The sequence below is a fragment of the Lates calcarifer genome, linkage group LG17, assembly GCF_001640805.2.
Source record: "Lates calcarifer isolate ASB-BC8 linkage group LG17, TLL_Latcal_v3, whole genome shotgun sequence".
Lineage (NCBI taxonomy): Eukaryota > Metazoa > Chordata > Actinopteri > Centropomidae > Lates > Lates calcarifer.
Window position 1 is genome coordinate 17899850 of NC_066849.1, and position 20384 is coordinate 17920233.

At 37.1% G+C, this 20384-nt stretch overlaps 2 protein-coding genes across 2 annotated transcripts; one reads left to right on the forward strand and one right to left on the reverse strand.

Moving 5' to 3' along the window:
- Positions 1–3353: 3353 nt before the first annotated feature.
- On the forward strand, positions 3354–17784 carry jak3 (Janus kinase 3 (a protein tyrosine kinase, leukocyte)). Its single transcript, XM_018673023.2, has 24 exons — positions 3354–3472; positions 5009–5215; positions 5481–5598; positions 5816–5933; positions 6088–6233; positions 6408–6711; positions 7291–7413; positions 7507–7664; positions 7751–7862; positions 8076–8256; positions 8842–8966; positions 9140–9271; positions 9379–9466; positions 9810–9934; positions 10397–10535; positions 10846–10997; positions 12538–12688; positions 12907–13031; positions 13274–13463; positions 14665–14789; positions 15124–15296; positions 15644–15761; positions 15879–15992; positions 16644–17784. Exons 2-24 carry the CDS (start codon positions 5017–5019, stop codon positions 16761–16763), a joined length of 3336 nt encoding a protein of 1111 aa, XP_018528539.1. The 5' UTR covers positions 3354–3472; positions 5009–5016; the 3' UTR covers positions 16764–17784.
- LOC108881193 (N-acetyllactosaminide beta-1,3-N-acetylglucosaminyltransferase 3) lies at positions 17158–20085 on the reverse strand. Its single transcript, XM_051077496.1, has 2 exons — positions 19921–20085; positions 17158–19291 (listed from the first exon to the last, which is right to left on the reverse strand). Exon 2 carries the CDS (start codon positions 19279–19281, stop codon positions 18160–18162), a length of 1122 nt encoding a protein of 373 aa, XP_050933453.1. The 5' UTR covers positions 19282–19291; positions 19921–20085; the 3' UTR covers positions 17158–18159.
- Between the last annotated feature and the right edge of the window lie 299 nt (positions 20086–20384).

The window sequence follows — 20384 nt, forward strand, 5'->3', positions numbered from 1 at the left end:
ATACAGTATATCACTTTTTCTGTCTGATAAGGTTACAGCCAGACTTTGTCCAAAGGAAACAAGACCCACCTACCAACACATCTAAAGTTCATGAACTAAGAGGTCTTGTTTGTTTAATCTGTATAAACTTCCTTATATGGATGAATAAATATAGAGTCTGACACACAACCTCCCATGAAACAGCGAGGATCGGATATCGCTGTGTCACCCTCCACCACCCATCATGATACAGTTGGCAGTGCAAGCAGTTACAGTAAAATATCAAATCAAGTAAATCATAAAACTGAAATAAAGTAAAATCAAAAGTAAAACCAGCCAATAAAAGTATGTTTTTAGATATAAGGTTAAAGATTGTATATCTATATATAAAGCTGACTGTATTTCATCTAAAATCCTAACAGAGGTTGTAATAGTTTTTAAGTAGAGATTTAAGTGATAAAACTGACTTGTGTGAGTGCCTCTATGAGTATGATCCAAAGCTCTGAATCTTTGACTGTAAAACCTCTTTTACCTTTGGTCTTTATTCTGGACCTTGAAACAACCACAGGAACACTGTTATGGGATCTATGGCTGTTCACAGTGCTGTTAGATAAGGTGGGGAGAACGGAATGGCTCATGGGGATTATCTATTGAATCTCAAAATCATTTCTGCATTTTTAAAACAAAAAGGAAACCAGCACAGAAAGGAATAAACTCACAATATGGTTCATACTGAACTGTAACAAAGTGTAGGAATATCAGTAATATTCCCTCACGAGATACAACATTAACAGATGCATTTTATTGTTGCAGAAGATGATATAGATGCTGGATGAATATAAAAGTTGACTATCATGTTGAGTCCGACAATGATATCCTTCAATTTTAAACTGAATTCCAGTATTAACAAGCTACTAACATAAACAATATAAACTCAGACTGACTGGATCTTGCAATTGGTTTGGCTGACTAACTTGACCTGTGAGTTCAGGTCATATAAAAAACCCAGACAATCCCATTTCCTTGTAGATATATTGTTGACCGTTGGGCTTCACTTCCCCCTCCTCTCAGGCGGTTAATCACCACAACAAACCACACAAAGTAACTGCAACTATCACCTCAAGGGCTTGCAGCCTCTATAAATTACCACTATTTCTTTCAAAATATCAAAAATTCTACTCTTAGTTTTGGTTTTATAGATGAGGCTAAAAATATGACAGCTTGAATTCAGGGTAAAAAAAAACAAAAAACAAAAAAGTTTTGAAATGTTCACATAAACCTTTTACACAACTTCTACAACCTGTTCAATTCTTCCACTGTCCATCAGTATTCTTAGCGCCTTACAAAAAAACATTTTTCAAAAACACAACCAAGTATGTCACTTCCATGTTACATTATCATTCTCCTCAAAGATCTAAATCTCTGCTGAACACTGAGTCAAATGTTAGCTAAAGAACTCTGAATCACACTGAGCATACAGATGGACAGTGAGTTGTGGCTAATACAAGGGAAGGTGGGTTTGACAAATTTATATGGATGTATTTTCTTGTTTGTTTGTTTTCTTCTGTTTCATTTTATCCATTCTACCCACATAGAAGCTTTAAGCTGAACTATAGCTTTCCACAGCCACCCTTCATCCTCTGGCACTCAAAAGACCGACTGTGGGTGATGTGCTACTTTAATATGCTGACTAAAAACATCTTACAAGCTGTACCATGAAAATACAAGAATAAAGAAATAAATAGTGGGACAAAACATGCAAAATGGAGTATTAACAATTACAGGAACGCATAATCCCAAACATTAAAATGTCTGCAGTTTAGACCAGGTGGTTTTAGTTACAGCAGGAAACTGATAAAGCCTCACTGCTGAACAGGGAAACCGCATTTGTCAGCTGGTTCTCTTTTCCTGTAATGTCAGATGAGTCGATTTCTGCACAGAACCACATTTGCTTTCATTATAGGTCAGTCCTCATTTAATGTGCATCATAGATGATCACATTATGAAGAGTCTATGATTCACATTGAATTAAAATATTCAGTTATGATTCTGACCACTGAATGTATCTCAGCACAGTTTGCAGTTTTACTGACCATTGTTTATTCAAAGGCAGGATTTATTTTATTTTAGGATTTTAATCTTTTGAGAGAGAGAGATTTTTGTCTACTTGGATGCTGTGGTTTCATATTTTATAAGAAAGTGGTTCAACTAATTAATTGTATTCAATATATAATAATTCTATTTATTGGCTTCTTTGATGCTTGCACTGTTTGTAACTCTGCCTGCTAATGTCTTTTAGTGCAGCTTATGTCTCTCTGTAAGGAGAGACATAAGCCTCTCAGCAAGGATCAGGTTGTTAATCAACCTGTTATTCAAAATGCATGTGAAACAAGACTCATGTCTGCACTGTAATTGTTAATGGAGGCTGCCATGTTTAAGTGTTGAATCCACTACTTGCTGAGGACTTAAGACACTACCTTCAGAGCAGGTAACAAGGTAGCTCTAAAATTCATTAAGGACCCTCTCTGATATTGAGGGATAATAACCTTTAAAATATCAAGAATGATAAGCAACACTTCTGGTTATGAAAGTAAGGGGTCACAAGGATTATACAGCGTTTGTTTCAGTTCAGTTAGTTGGACAACCTAGTTGGGACAAATCTTTTTAATACACTGATTCTAATGATTCAGGACAATAAAAAGAAATGCTTTGCACATTACTATTCTGTGGAGCCACAGAGCATTTAATGAAAATTTAGCTTTTAGTTTTTGAAATATTATGTCATGGATGAAAGAGTCACAGAGACAGTTTGGAAAAAATCATTATACGAGAGGAGAGGCTAGGGAGTACCAAAATCATTAGGACCATAAAGTCCTAATGTAAGGACCATAAACAACCATACAGAATTTTAGGTCAGTCTAATGAGCTTTTGTTGACATATCTGGCAGTAGACGTGTTGGAGAGGGACACACATCCTAAGCTAGTAATACAAAACCTTCTTTATTCAGAATTTAAAAGAACTGATGAGTAAATCTAGGTGGGAGTTTTTTCTCTCTTTTTTTGTGCTAACAAATCTTTAGCATTCTCCATGTAACTTTTCCAGTTAAATGTTAAAACGTCCAGTTACACTATCTCAAAATTTATGAGTTCTTCATTTAGTCAAAAGAAGTAAATAATGGGTTGTGTGACACTTGTGTTTAGCACAATATAAAACCTGACAGTTCGAGGACAGTTATTCTAAAAAGAGAATTATTTTGTTTAACTTTTCAGTTGTCAATGTGGTTTGTGGGATGAAAACAGTCAAAAAGAGTTGATGAAAAACTGTTGATTTTGTCGCATCTGCTTGTCTAAATCAGGAAATCCTTCTAACTTCCTGTCAATGCATACACACACACACACACATTCAGAACTTGAACACAGAAGTGAAAGAGAAAAGGCTTGGTATACAGGAACAAATGATCAAGATGAGGACTTCTGCCGTACAAATGTAAAGGTAAAAGTACAAATGCCTTCAATAACACATGATATTGAACTTTAATTCTAAAATCTGTAAGGATAAAGCTATTTTACATATTAAGTGTTATCGACGAGGCCCACAATACAATGTGGACAATGTTGTAGCTAATTTTCGGCTCCTTTTTGCCTACTACTGGCTGTGACAAAGACTGGATGTTTTATGTTCACTAATTATGACATGAAGGTTTAGCTGAATGTTATGATAAAGCACAGTTACAATTCTTGATTCAGTTTTGTTTATGTAAATTATCATTTTCAATGTGAAAGTAAATAGATCTTTATTCGATCTTTAGTCAACAAAGCAAAGTATTTGAAAACCAATAGAAATGTGAAACAATATTATGTATTACATGTATTCTACATATTGTGTTCCTGATTTAGCTTAGCTACAGCAGAATATGATGAGCAGTTCTGTGTAATATAATGGAAATCCCCACAAATCTATATTTGACATTTCAGAACATCATTTAGAGTCATGGTGGGAGTTCTCCTCACATACAAACTTTACTAAACTAATATACAAAGACATGACAGCTATATACCATAAACATGTGCAGTGGTATGATACATTAAAAAACAATGATCTCTATCTGGTCAGTATTTTTGCTTTGTAAATGGGATTTTCCAGGATTTCTCATTAAGTTTAGGCAGAACTGTAACCATTTCCCTTATCTAAACAAGCACCTTTCAGTTTCTAAACAATAATGTATTTGATATCTCTTAATGAGAGTTTAACATTGCAGGAGGCTAATGGTACACTAAACCTTTATATTTTGAATGAATATCAAACTAATGTGTACATTTGGAAATGGCAGAATTTGATTATGCTTTACTTAAGTATTTCTTTTTATGATACTTTATACTTATTCTTTTGGGTCTTGGCTGTGTTTTAGCTGTGTGAATGGTTGAAACTTTCTCATAAGGTCTGTGTGGATATCATGACTCTGAGTCACTTTCCCTTATCTAAATAAGTAAACCTGACGTGTCTGTGAGCAAGTCATATAACAACAACTACATTAATTTGTATCAGTGACAAGAAGCCCCTGGCTGAGTTTCACATAGTTTCAAAATCTAGCTATAAATGGAAGGATTTCTGTCTGTCTTTATTTCAATTTTCTCGACAACAGCTCATCCAACTGACTTTTTTGGACACAGAGAAATTGAGAGAATCAACAGACTAATTTACTTATTTTACTGTAAACTGTGCTTGTGAATTGAGACATGATCTCATTGATGACGTTGTCATGCTCCAGGTTCACAGGCACCGTGCTAGTGCTAACAACACACAGATCCTTGTACCTATATTTTGAATGAAATGAATATGTACATTTGGCAGAGGTGCAATGTAACAATGTACTTAGATACTGGTACTGCTTTTTTTTTTTTTAACCCCACTACATTTACTTAACAGCTATAGTACTTTTGCTTGCCATTTTTCAAGACTATCCAACAATTTGAAATCATGTCACTCTTTAAGTATCAGATTCATTTAGTCTGTTAATTTCATCCTCAGGAGTGCTCATGGATCTCAGTGAGGAGGAGTCAGCCCCTCTGGTAATCAGAGACCGGGGAGGTAGCCAGAGGTCCAGTTCAAGCACTGGTCCCAGTTTACAAGTGCACCTCTACTTCTTCCCTGTCACAAAAGATGAAACAACAATACAAATTTCTTGTGGCCAAATCGCTGCTGAAAATGTCTGCATCCAAGCAGGAAAAAAATGTGGTAAGATTACAGTGGTGAACCATAAGTCTGGGTGAAAGTTTTCCATGTCTAACACCAAAGTTAGACATGGAAAATGTTTATGTGTATTTTATAGTGAAATATTAAGCCCCAAATTTGCTTTCAAGTATGCAAAAGACTTGTTGCTGGGAAAGTTCAAATTCAATTATCTTTATTATCTCCAAGGGGCAAATCTTTATCTTTTATTACTCGTTACCATCACATGATCAGTGATGTCTAGGATCATTTGTGTGATGTCTTTCTCCAGGAATCTTACCGGTGTACCTGAGTCTTTTTGGTTTGGCATCTTCGGATCTCTCATTTTGGTATCCCCCATCACACGTGTTCAACACAGATGAAAACTTACAGGTCCGCTTCAGAGTCAGGTAGGTGAAAATTCCCTGAATAATCATACATTCACTCATTTACTTCAGAAAGTAGTATAAATTTAAGTCAACATATGTTATGTAGATGTAACTCTGATTCAGGTGTAGGCTAAACTGAAAAAAAAAAAAAAAAAAGACAAAAAGTGAATTTGTGAATTCCTACAAGTAAGGGTTGCGTCATGCAGTGATGAATAATGGATTTCTTTTGGGTATGCAGGTTTTTCTTTGGAAACTGGTATGGAGAAGGACCAAGACAGTCATACCGCTATAGTCTAACCAGAGACAGAATCAGTCCAGTGCTGGACTGCAGTGTTATTGATTATCTCTTTTCTCAGGTAAAGATATATTATTATAATAATGTAAGGCTGAGTACTGCAAGTTGTTGCTTTGTTTAGAGCCAGAAACAATTGCATGCACTGGCATGCATCGATGCAATTGCATGCATCAATGAAAGACCAATAGCAGTGACTGATTTCTTTTGGTTACCAGTTGCGAAGTGACTTTATTGCCAGTGAAGCAGGAGTTTCTCCACCTTTGAGCACTCAAGAGGAATGCCTTGGCCTTGCTGTACTGGACTTGTGGAGAATGGCAAAAGAGCGCCATCAGAGTGTAAGAGAGGTCTGCCAGACTGTCAGGTATCTATATTTGGATAATGTTTCATTTTTGGCTTTCATATGAGCCACTATAGTTGTTTTACATTGTGAGATTTTAGATTCACTGTACATTATATTAATATTTCAACAGTTTTTAAATGGGTAGTTCCTGTAGTTTGCAGTCATTAAACCAAGTCATACACTCTTCCTCTTCAGCTACAAATCATGTCTACCTAAGTCACATCGCCACGACATCCAGAAACGAAACCGCCTGGATCGCTATCGAATCCGAAACACACTCAAGCGTTTCTTAAGGAAGCTTGGAAACTGCTCTGTGGATGAGTGCAGCTTGAAACTCAAGTACCTGATTGAGCTGTCTGGCATTGAGCCTTCTCTGGGAAGTGAAACCTTTGCAGTTGATCCTTCTGCTTCCCATTCAAAGTCAGCTTTCAGTCTCATAAAGGTGACTGGGGAAACTGGAATTCAAACCAGCGGAAGTTGTCATCCTGACAGTGCCCTGGTAAGAACAAGATCAAGTTAAGTTTGAGCAGTTATCAGATTGTCTGTTCTTGCTCCTATCAGATGACCTGTATTCACTCTGCGATCTCACAGGATTGTGCATAAATAGTCAGTGGAGGAATGATGTGGCATGTGAAAAGCAAAAAATGCACAGCGATAACATGCAAAATGACTTAAGGAAATTTGCATGTTATTCATACGCCATTTGGTGATATCAGGCTGGTATTCAGGCTTCAACAAGAGATGGCCTGGCTATGCCTCTCTCTGTCTTTTATGGTCCTCTTTATATTGAAATACCTAATAGAGTATTTATCCTTATACCCACTGTACTCTCTATCTCTCTACTTTGAACTGATAAACCCATTTTTTTTTCCAAAATGAGGCCTTCTAGGGAGCCATACTGCAATATACAGTATATTATTTTAGGTTGTGTTCCCCTGTTTTTATTTTGATTGTCAATTATTCTGTTTTGTGATTTAGTCTTTATTAGTTGGATCATGGTGACCTTGTCTTTGTAAAACCTGTAAAACTACGTGTCTACATATTTCCCACCCCGTCTTCTTTTTTTTTTTTTTTTTAGGAGTGGCAGACATTCTGTGATTTCCACGAAATCATTGACGTCAGTATAAAGAGAGTGTGTCATGAGCAGGTTCCCCAAGACAGCAGGATGGTGACAATTACCCGCAAAGATGACAGATGCTTGGTAAAGGACACATTTTGTATTCAACACTTCCTCAATTGTTATTTTCTGTTAAGTGATGATGTACATGTCTGTTTGTCCTAATTTGTACTACAGGAAGCCAAGTTCCAGAGTCTAAAAGAAGCACTTTCATTTGTGTCGCTTGTTGATGGCTACTTCAGACTGACAACAGACTCTAGCCACTACTTCTGTCAAGACATTGCTCCCCCAAGTATTCTGGAGGGTATAAAAAACCACTGTCACGGTCCAATCACGTGAGTCATTTTGATTAATACTGAATCCAAAACAAACTTTTGCATGCATCTATTTTATATATTTATTTCATATCCTGTTTAATTAGATCTGAGTTTGCAGTCAACAAACTGAAAAAATCAGGATTTAAAGGTGGTACGTTCCTTGTCCGGCAGAGTCCGAAGAACTATGACAACTTCTTTCTCACTGTGTGTGTTCAGGTAAAGGTTCCAATTGAGATCACATAATCATATAGACATACATAAGGACTAAAGTGTAGTCTGTAAATTGCAGGACAGTGCCTGTAAGTTTACCTTTATGCAGATGATGCACTTGTTTTTTAACATTATTTTTGAATTAGAATAAAGTGAAACACCCTCTCCCAATAAAATATTCTTACATTGTTATTTCATGCAACATGTATATTTCTGCAGACCCCACTTGGACTTGATTATAAAGACTGCCTCATTATTAAAAATGAGCACTATAGTCTTCCTGGTGTCCAGAAAACATTTTCCAGCTTGAGAGAGCTAACCAGCCATTACCAACACACCAAGCTTCTGCTGGCTGAAGTACCTGTCAAGCTGGGCCACTGCCTTCCACCCCGACCCAAAGGTTTGATTCCCAAGCCGTAGATACGATGATATTACTGAATAAACACCACTACACTTATATAATAGTGAATCTGTAACTTCATTAATTGGTATTTTCTTATGTTTTTTGTGTACTCATGTATGTACAATACAAAATAGTCAGCTTATAGGTGCTGGTTAGTACTCTCTTTGAACATTGATGAGCTGCAATGGTATGATTACACCACACACACACACACACACACATATATATATATTATATATATATTTTTTTTTTTTTTTTTTATATATATATATATATATACACATGGTCTGAATTTCTTTAATACCCATAAAATACAGCACATGCAGTTGACTAAAAAACCTTATGCAAACAGGCAAAAAGGTGAAAAACAAACGATAAAGTCTACACATTGAAGTGTTATTACTATTCTGAATAGCATTTACGACAAAGAAAGGAGACTCATAAGAAGGATACATCTATCACTGTCTCTCATCAATAATAATAATAAACTCAACACCTTAATATCTTGCTTGGACTGAGACATGCCCCCTCAACCTGTGGAGATTGTATTACAGTGAACATGTTGTTTTGTTGTTCCCACAGAGTTCACAAATCTCACCATCATACGCAGCAGCAACTCTGTGGACACTCAAGGGTCCCCAACACCTGAAAGGAGCAAATTCAGTCATATCCAGTTCCACATGATCAAATATGAAGACCTGACATCGGTGAGTGTGTAGACTTGACTCCAACTGTACTTACTATTACAGTTACCATTACAACTGCTATTGTTGCTAATACTGCCTCTGCAAAAGATGCTAGTATGGCCACTGTTAACACACTGTCTTCTATACAATTGAGGAAGCTTAATTGTGTTTCTTGTATGGATTTTTCCTCGAAGGGAGAAAGCCTCGGACAGGGATCCTTCACACGAATTTTTAAAGGCTGCAAAACTGACATTCGTGATGGGGAAAAACACTTGACAGAAGTCCTACTGAAAGAGCTTGATGTCGCTCACAAAAATTGCTGGGAGGTTTGTTTCTTTAAATTAAAATACACAGAAAGTTTGACTTGTCCTGTCGGTTATTAACAGCTTTAACACATTACACGCATTGTTTTCTTGTCCTGTCTTTCTCTCAGTCGTTCTTTGAAGCAGCCAGCTTGATGAGTCAGATTTCACACAAACACCTCCTCCATGTTTATGGTATTAGTGTTCATGGAGTAAAAAGTAAGTTCAAAACAAACTGCAGGCTCTTCTTATCTATGAATGTCACTTTATTTGTTATATATAAGCTTAGCGAAACTAATGTGCTGTATGTTGTAAGATACGTTAATGTGCTGTGTATCATTTGTAAAGCACTGTTTTTGCTGTTTAGGTACCAAATTCTGTGCATTTAAAAAAACTGAACAAAGTAATGAATTAACTAATTCTCTTCATACTGAACAAAATAACAATGTTACCATGAAATCCCTGTGACCACAGCTCAGTCCCTGTTACATGGGTGAGCATTTCTGGCTCTGTGTTTGGTTTGAAGTACAGCTGTTGAAACAAACCTTGCTGTGTCTTACAGACATCATGGTGCAGGAGTTTGTCAAGTACGGGGCCCTCGACCTTTACTTGAAGAGAGGGAGATCTGTGTCAGTGAGCTGGAAACTTGATGTAGCCAAACAGCTTGCGTCTGCCCTCAACTTTCTGGTAAGACAGATTTTCTGGCATGGAGCAACAACTGATGTCACATAAGTAATGACTACAACACAACTGACTAGCTGGTTTAACTTCACTTTAAATATCAAATGTGGATTTTGTTTCTTGTGTGTGTGTGTGTGTGTGGTCCAGGTCCTCATGTTGTGGGGATCGTAATCTGTTTACACAGTCACAGTATGGGGACTTGTCTTCCTTATGGGACAAAAGGAATGTCCAATGTGTGTGTGTGTGTGTGTGCATGATATTAAACCAAAAATGAAATTCCAGTCTTTTTATTTTAGGTGCATCGCTACTGCCAATGTAAAAGTGAATGCTGAATTGCAGAAATCTTTTACAGTAAATGAAAAAGACCCAAATATTTCTGTCCTGGTTGACATTTTGCATTCTCAGCTTGGGTTGACCAATGCAGCACCTTTGATAATGACTCAACATTAATATGTAATTGTTCTGCAGGAGGAGAAAAACATCGTTCATGGAAACATCTGTGCCAAAAATCTGCTGCTGGCCAGAGAAGGCGACCCATCGCAAGGCAGCTCTCCTTTCGTCAAGCTGAGCGACCCGGGCATCAGTGTGGCCATGCTGGGCAAGGATGGTAAAGCAAAGATGGTGTTCTCCCTGTAAACATATCTTACAATATCATACAGGACTATTTAAATCCACCCAGTAACACTCAAATGAGATTTACAAACACATGAACACACTGAAATAAACAGAACACTGCAGTGAAACTTTGTGTACAGTGCACAATATCAACTGTGTTAGTTATCCATATATAATATTTATTTATGACAATACTTTACTACTTAAATAAGAATAAACATCTTTTACTCAACATATTTATGCTTTGATATTCAGTGCTTTCCTGTTAATATCTGGGTGTGGATTTTTGTGTGTTGATTCAGTTATCCTGGACAGAATCCCCTGGGTGGCCCCTGAGGTGCTAGAGTTCCCAGACAACCTGACCCTGGAGTGTGACAAGTGGAGCTTTGGTGCCACTGTGTGGGAAATCTTCAACAATGGGAATGCTCCGCTGCGTGGTTGGGTCCTGGAACGGGTACTCCCACTTTTGTGCCTGATTAGTCAAGCAAGCTGTACATCTGGCAGGATAGCATGATGTTAAAGTACTGTACATTCAACAACCTGCTTTAAACTAGCCTAGTTTCAGAAAAAATTAATCAGAATTTTTTTGAATAATACATACTGACACCAAAGAGCATTCATATGACTATCTTAGTTGCAAATATCTAGTTTGCTCTCTGGGTTCTCAGGCAAACAGTTCTTTGTCAAAGAATGAGACAAAAAGCTAATCACACAGAAAAAAAATCCTCCACCTGGGAAATTATTATTCATTAGCTCACCTAACCGGTTAGGATTAGGACATTCAAAGCATTTCACGCTTACTTGATTTGAATACCTTACAGCACATGTTTGTAAATGTTTAACAAGAATTCTATCCACTAAAACACCCAGAGAGATGAACACAGAAGTGTAAAATCATGTCCAAATCTAATCACAATAAAAAGCTGAATAAAAATAAAGATATGTCAGTGACATGAGGCACGGCAAAAATACTGGTTGCTAACTAAAATCCAAGATGTCATAAGGTAACTTTCAGATCAAACTCTTTAAAACAACTGGGGTAATCAGTTGTGCAGTAATCAACAAATGATATAGCTCACAGAAAGATTTGTCCCTTTTCAAAAGCTCTGAGACATAAGACTCTCAAACTGGAAAATACAACTGGTTCAGAATGCTCAGTGGCCTATAATGTACTGTGTGCTCAGCAGTTATTTATGGAGTCTTCAGGCTTATGTTGTTAAGTTGTAATTTAGGGAAATATAACGTGATGTACCAGGTGATATATACTGGTTTACATGCAGCATGATATGAGCTAGAGCAATCAAAACTCACCAGCAGTGTGTAAATAATGAAATCAGACATTTATTCCTGAGAGCATCCCGGATATGTTACTTGCAGGGTGTTAGAGCTGAAAGAAAGTTCCAGTATATCGATACACTATATTTAATATTAACTCTGTACACTGCTCAAGTTGACTATTTGTCCTGTCCTGCAAGATTAGACTGTCTTACTTGCAGAGCAGGTTCAGCTTGGCTTACAGGTCCTTCAAACAACCAACCCTCCTGTGTTCTTTTGTAAAGGTCTGAATGAAAATCTGTTCTTTAAGAGAGATCTGACTTTTACACTCTATTAAAAAAGTATATCCACTAAAGATGCATAAATTGGAATGAGTCTCCAGAGCAATTTCAAGCACTGTAGTTGACCAGGACTGCTATTGTCCAGATATTTTTAGGTTGACATGAATTCACTAAAAGTAAGCAGATATCCTTCTGTACATTATTCCACGAGGAGGAAACAGCTCACTTGAAGGCTTTTTTTTTTTTTTTTTTTTAGAACAGCTGAAATAGAAACACAGTAGAAATGATTCATTTCACATCATGTTTCAAAATTAACAGAATAAGCCCAGTGGTATCACACCTCACTAGACGTTTAGACATCACACTGAAGCAAATAAATTAGGAGTGAGAATAATGCTTATCACAGGTTAAAGTGTGTTATTGATGTGTTTTCCGCAGAAGCGGCGGTTTTATGAAAGTTTCCAGCAGCTGCCTCCCTCCCAGTGGACAGAGCTAGCTGACCTGATCAGTCAGTGTATGGACTACCAGGCAGCCTTCAGACCCTCTTGTCGTAGTATTATCCGTCAACTCAACAGTCTGATCACTTCAGGTAATGATGTCTATTACTACCCACCTAAAATGTCCACAATTTGGGGATTTATAAATACATGATGGTGTCAGTTATGACCTGAATATGTAACAGGGAAACATATGAACAGTATGAAATGCTGGAACATTTATGAAAATTATTTTTTAAATGGATACGGTTTTCGAATCAAGATCTGGAACAAACCTCCTTATTGACAAGCTTTTCTTGTTTCATGGCAGACTATGTGATACTGCACGCCACTGAGCCCGTCACACAGAGTCCGGTGTGGAGAGCCCTCAGCCCTCAACATGACCAGACATTGTTTGAGGAAAGACACCTTCGCTACATCTCCCCTCTGGGAAAAGTTAGTCCAAGACACCTTGTTCTGTATGGCCATAGATAGATAAACAATTATAATTACACAATATTACATATAATTATTATTACGAATGAATGATGATAAATAAACATAGATATTGTGGCAGGACAGCATTGACTACATCTACATCTTTTTATCTATTGTATGACCTTCAATGGCACACACATGGTTTGATGGTAAGGATAATTAAAAATTTGTGTGACTGACAAAGTGACCGACTTTCCCAGGGAAACTTTGGCAGCGTTGAGCTTTGTCGTTATGACCCGCTGGGTGATAACACCGGCGAGCTGGTTGCCGTGAAGAAGCTGCAGCCCAACAAGCAGTCGACCCAGGAGGACTTCCAGAAGGAGGTCAACACCCTCAGCGTTTTGCACTGCGACTACATCGTCAAGTACAGAGGAGTCTGCTACAGCATGGGTAATGACAAAACACTCACTGTAAAAACACATCTCACTCAGGTTCCACATAAACAGACAGTAAACAGATTAGCTATAACTCTACTCCATACAGTTTTGTTTACTGGTTGCATGTTTAACTAGGAATGCTTTCAGCCATTTGCCCCCAGTGCTGATAATATGAAGACTGTAAAATCTCATAATCAATTTAAATCAATCTACTCATCTTTTATGATTAACTCATATTGTAATTATATACATCTGTCAGTTTCAGGTCATGGCAGGTAAAAATTTTGAATTATTATATTCAGAAGGATTTGAGAACTTGATCTCAGTTTTGTGACTAAAAAGATTAAATGGCTAAACATCATCCAATGTGTCAAATTCATCTTTCACATAACTCAAACTTAAACTTTTCACTTATTAGCAAACCTCTTAGATTTCATTGTATGTAGCTTAAAATGAATCAGAAGGTCTTCCATTTTGCGTAATGTGTTGTGTAGTGTGTCTCAAAGAAATCACTTCTGTCTTATGACAGTATGTGGTAGGTAGGTACTTTTAGTTCCAAGGGTCAAACACCAAAAGGTGCCCAACCCTTATAGGCTAACAAGACCCTATACAGATAACAATCAAGAGCAAATAAGAATAAGATTATTGTGACATGATAAGAGCGAAAGAACAAATATAATACACCTCCACACGCATCACTTAACTAAACATTAACTAAATATGAACATAATTCTGCTCTTGACATTACAATTACATCTATATGAAGCACATCAAGCATAAAGTGCCCTGACTGAAGTCTACATTCACCAGACAGATAAAAACAAGCTAAAAAACCAGCCTATATCTAAAATTGTCAGATAGCACAAAAAATGGATTCCATTTTCAACATTTTCAACCTCTCCCAGGTCGCATAAGTGAAACTTTCTGTTCTCCGTATTTGAATGGAAGCGTCCAGTCTCTGTGCTCAGTCTCGGGTTAAGGGTAACATAGGGCTATAAAAAAGCTGCAATGTTTATGCATGGGATTAGACTTTTAAACTTCTTTTTCTAATCAAGTCTAGCAACTCTTAAAAATAACTAAACTATTGTTGCATGAACTTATTTTCTAAAGTTGACTCATCTAGATTTACATTAGAAAATGTAACTCAAACTGTTAATGGTAGTCTTATCAGATTTTCCCTGTGCTGAATGAATTTAGTGTTTGTCTGTTCACAGGTCGCCTCAGTATGAGCCTCGTGATGGAATACCTGCCCTATGGAAGCCTCATTGGCTACTTGGAGAGTAACCGACATAATGTCAACACCAGGCGGATGCTGCTCTTTGCTTCTCAGATCTGTAAGGTGAGAGTCAAAGACATGTACACGCTCTTTTGGGTGTTAATGCAGATACTTTTCTTAATCATCAAAAAAAGTGTTGCTTTGAATTTGCATTTGTCTCTCACAGAAATATCCTACAGGATTGATAACAGTTTATTTATTTTGGAAAAATCCAGCAGAAAATCTGCAGGAACATAATGAAAAATGTTTGGGGGGCAACAGAGCTGAAAGAATCCATGCTACAAATATAGCGTTTTATTATTTAACAATTGACAATATACGATTAAGACAGCTCTCTGTGGGACAAGCATATATTTTATCTTGTGGTCCTGTTTTGCTGTTTTTTCCATTTTCCCAGGGGATGGAGTACCTGCAGACCCTGCGTTATGTGCACCGAGACCTCGCAGCCAGAAATATCCTTGTGGCCAGTGAGTCACTGGTGAAAATTGCTGATTTTGGCCTGACCAAAATTATTCCTTTCGACAAGGAGTACTACAGAGTCACACAACCTGGCGAGAGCCCCATTTTCTGGTAGATTTTCTCATGTTTGAAAGATCAAAAAAATCTTAAAGCAGAAATGTGAATTTATTGTAGAAAGTTGTGTGGAAGCCTTTTGTTAGTTTGAATCAGACACTGCAAAACCTGGGTAGTTGCTAAGCTAAGCTAACCAGCTGCTGACTGTATTCTTTTATTTAACAAACACGAGAGAGTATCAAAATAGATGAAAATACAGGGGAAAACATCCATGTTGCACATTTAAAAACAAATGTTTTTGGAACATTCTGATATAAGCCAGTTATAGTTTTTCTTTCATAAGTACATGAAGATTACTTTAGTTCCTTGATGTCTAATGACCATACACTGTTTATCTAACACAGGTACGCCCCAGAGTGCATCAATGAGTCCAGATTCTCCCACAAATCAGATATCTGGAGTTTTGGCATTGTTCTACATGAGCTCTTCTCCTTCTGTGACATGAGCTGCAACCCAAAAAGAGTAATCAAATTATTTTAAATGTATTCACACACACATATATATGGGTAGCACCTGTTCTGTCAAACTGCTACGCCATGATTATGCTTTCCCATTTAAATATTCGTGTTACTGTTTCAGTTGTGCATGCAGGAGATTGGACACAACATGCAGAGTCCATCCATTTCAATGCACCTGGCAAATATTCTAAAGAATGGCTGGAGGTTGTCGGCTCCTCCACACTGCCCACCCAAGGTACGTTCCCAATATGGTTTAATAGTTGAAACATTGTCTCATTGTTGCAGCTGACACACAGGCAGGCTGGAGTTACTTTAATAGAACAAATGAAGAAGACCAAAGCTCATTGGCAGACAGACAGGTAGGTAATAGGTAAGTTCTGGTGGCAGACAAGGTGACAAGAGAGCATGAACAGGATAAAGGGAACCACACAGACACATATGAAGTGATCTGGCAACTAACTGGCAAAAAGGGGCTGGTATAAATGCAGGGGAACAAATGAGGGAAATGAGAGACAGGTGTGTAGGTAGACAGGGAAGCTCCAGTGATTGGGAATGGGAAACAGGTGAGTGAGACAGAGGCAGAATGGCCATCAGGAATCATGACACTCATCTATTTTATAATTAAATTGAAGGTGTTTATTTGTCACTTTTCTACATTCACATATCTGTAAGAAAAACATTGTGGCGGTGTGATGTTTTTTGCCTTTTTACTCCAACATCTGCTTGTAATTCTGACAGTCTTCTCAGTTTCGGTCATGAAGAAAAGTAAATGTCTCACTTTGACATGCAGCTCTTTATCTAATCACTACGGTTGTAACACCATTTCACACGAATGTCAACAGCTACACAATCATTCACGCTCATTGTTTTCTCATTGTAACACCAGGTGTACAGTCTGATGAAACAATGCTGGGCATACAACTTTGAAGAGCGGCCGTCTTTCACTAGTCTGGGAAACCAGATTGAAGCTATCATGCAGGATGAAAGAGAGAACCTTAAAGGCTGACAAGGAGCCTTGTTGCACCTCACAGTTGAACTCAGTGTGATATTACACCATTTCATTCATTCTCCCAAAGGAAATTTATTTTACACAGGTATCGTGGGGAAAAGCAGTGGACAACACCCAGTCGTGTAAAACTTCAGCAGGCTCACAAGTTTTCACTAAACTGCTTCCTAAATTCTCAGATAAAGCTGATTTTATGCTCTTTTTCCAATCCTATGACATGCATCGATGCAACGACAAGAGTTTTTAGGGAGGACCGTCATGAACTCCAAAGTGTTGCATAGGTTTCAAACACAGAAGATGTATTGCTTATGTAAAAGCAGGTTTGTTAGTTTTTAATGGTTGTAGGTCAACCAGTACAGTTTTCAAATAGATAGCACAAAACAACAAAAAAGGCAGATGAAAAACTGATGTGACTCTGATTTAACTCCAGTTCTACAGAGAATGTATTGTTCACAACTATAACATGCTAAAAATAATAAATCCTAAAACAGTTTTAAGAGTCGCTCCTGTCGCTCTGGAGAAACACATCAACTAAAGACAGATTACCAACTGTCTAAGAACTTATTGTGACGTGTACTTCATCATATCCTCTCACAGTCAAATATATAAAAAGCATTCACACACAATAGGAGGACAACTTCTAGGCTCACATGGATACATTTGGAACATTTTACCAATGGATCATATTTAACTAGAACTCTCTCTCATGCCAGAATAATAAATAATAAAATACTGGTTAATTCAGGAAATGCAAGGTATATTTCACTGGGTTTTGTGACATATATGTATTATAGACGACTTTGATGACTTTTATATAAAGCTGTATCCAAAGAGGTAAAAGAATTTAAGAAACTGAAAAAGGATTTTAAGCTTTGTGTTAGAAATGTATGAACAAAGAGTATATTTTGCCTCTAAAATATTGCCTTCCTAGCATTTATAGTGTGTGTTATAGTGAAAAATGTTTTTGTGTTTTGTATTCATATTTTTACCATGCTTGAAATAAAGTTATGTTGTTGCAGCAGCTATTTTTGAATATTTACTGACATTACTGAATTCAGTTCTTATACTTGAAGCACTGATGGGTCTAAAGTAAATGGACTTAAAAAATGAATGAATGAATAATTTGTGTTCATGCAAAATGTATCTACAAGGAGTTTTTTTTTTATTCTTTGCTCTTTGAACTGACTGAATTACTGTAATAATACTTGAAACTGCAAGTACTGAAAACTTGACAGTTAAAGAATCACTTTGTATAGAAGAGAACATTCCTCTAATATCTTATTGTTCGTGTTGTTGTAATAATCAGTGAGGCCAATTTGAATATATTAAACTTTTTATACTGCCAGTAGCATTAAACTTAATGTGTAGAGTAAAAAAAAAAAAGATACTTATTTTCTCAAGATCTGTGACTATTATGACCACATTTCAGATCAGGATCATATATTTTATGCCACATTAAATAAATGTCAGGAGGAAGAAATCTGTGTACCAGTAAAAATTCTTTAAAATAACAAGGGTCATGTGGATCTACCTTCTTTGAGGGGATGTGCAGTCCGAGGGTCCTGAAGCCCATATGGGGAACAGGACTCAGTCCTGCTTTGGCCAGACACATCCCCATGTAAACATCATCAATAGGATGAATGGTAATGGACTGGGACATGTTGTATATGACCAAAGCTGTATGTCCAGACAGGAGGAACCCCCCACCACCACAGTAGGGGGGATATGAATTTGACTCCTGTACCTGAACTGGGACATAGTACTTGCTCTCTGTCCATCGAACAGGCCGAGTGCCCTGGAATACATGGCCAGTAAATAGGTGCTTGCTTCCATCATTGTCCTTGAGGCTCTGGAGATAATCAACCATGTTGTCTGTGTTGGCAAAAACGTCATCGTCACCATTAAACAGGAAGCGAGCTTTCGGACAGTTTCTCTCCATCCATTCGAGGAAGAGTACCTGCTTCAGGGTGAGGTTGAATAATGTGTCACTAAAGTCCCATTGGAGGATGTCATTGTACTCACGTTGCTCCAGTTCAAGCAGTTTGTTCAGTCTTTTTTTCTCAAATCCAGAATCCATTGTTCCTGAGATGAAGATCCTCCGGATCCACACACCATTGTGTAACCTCTCTTTAGCCCAGGTTTTACGTAGCACCTCTCGCCGTTCATAGTTCACAGGAGAACTTTTAATGACCAGTAAAAGGAAGATGTCTGCAGATTTATCAATTCCTCCACATTTGTCAGGAAGGTCCAGGAGCATGGGGAAATGGCGACAGTGTCGATAGTAGAGGAAGTCTTGGATGTGCTGGGGAACCGTCTCAAAGCCTGATATGCTGGCAGCAGACATATTTTGTTGACATTTTGGCCAAGAATAAACATAGGAGTTATTTTTGGCCATTGGCTTTTTCTGGCTGGCATCCCCTCTGGCTTGTAAATGGTTGCTTACACGGTTAATAGGAAACAAGAAAACCAATAAACCGAGAGCTCCAACTATCAGGAACATTTTTGCCCATGTTTTCATTCTTCACACTCTGCAGAAAACAAAACATTGTTATTACCTCAACAAGTCTGACAGCAGAAAAGCAATTACAACAAAAAGAATAGATTTTAGCAATTAGGACAATTATTTTCATGTTGATGATATGATTATATGTAACACTTAACAGAAGTTTGAACAAAATTCTGAGTATTTACTAAGAAACAACCAAAAAACAAGCTTATTATTCTATTTTATTCCTGACTAAATCAAATGCTATATTAGATACTGATGAATTACCTGTGAACAGATTAGTGGATAAGTGTATAATGATTAATGACTTATAACTAAAACTGAATAATTTGTAATAATTTACTCTAAATCAGGTGACAAGCTCTACAGAATATGTAAACAATTATAACTTATTTAGTTTTTATGTATTAATTATATTTTTCATATGGAAAACTTTGTTTAAATTTAAAACTACAAGACTACAAGACTGAAAAACCGGTACAAATGTGACAAGAGGAAGAGTTTTTCTGCTTCAAAAGCTTTTCAAGGCCACAACCTTAAACATATTAAACAATTATCCATTTATCATTAAACAGATTGTTTGGATAATTTAAGGCTCAAACTGTTAGAGAATTTTTTTTATTGCCTTTGAAAATGTAAATTTGTACAAACCTTGAATATGTTCAGATTTGATGTAATCTGTAGCATCTGCTGGTGCTCTTGATCAAAGATTAATCCAGTCTTTTCTTTTACAGGATGTATAGAACATGTTAGCTCCTGGAGATTAAAAAACTACGATGAAAAGGTTGCTGTATACATTGGGTACATGTCTACTGCTTATTGTGCAAAGGTGATAGCTCGCTATAAAGGTGACGGCTATGTTGCCTCTCCCATAAGTTTATCAGTAACTGTGACGTAGCAGAGGAGCATCCTACACAGTCTGCTGGGTGGGGCTTGCAGTGTTTACTGTATGGTAAATGACGAGGCAAATTAAAAAAATACAGTGTATTCTAATATTTTGTCCTGTGCTGGGTTTTTTTTTTAATCTGGTGCCATGTAAAGCTCTGTCTATTGATAATGTAAAATTTATCTTCTTATTCTCAAATATCCAAATATCATAATAATTATCATATAGT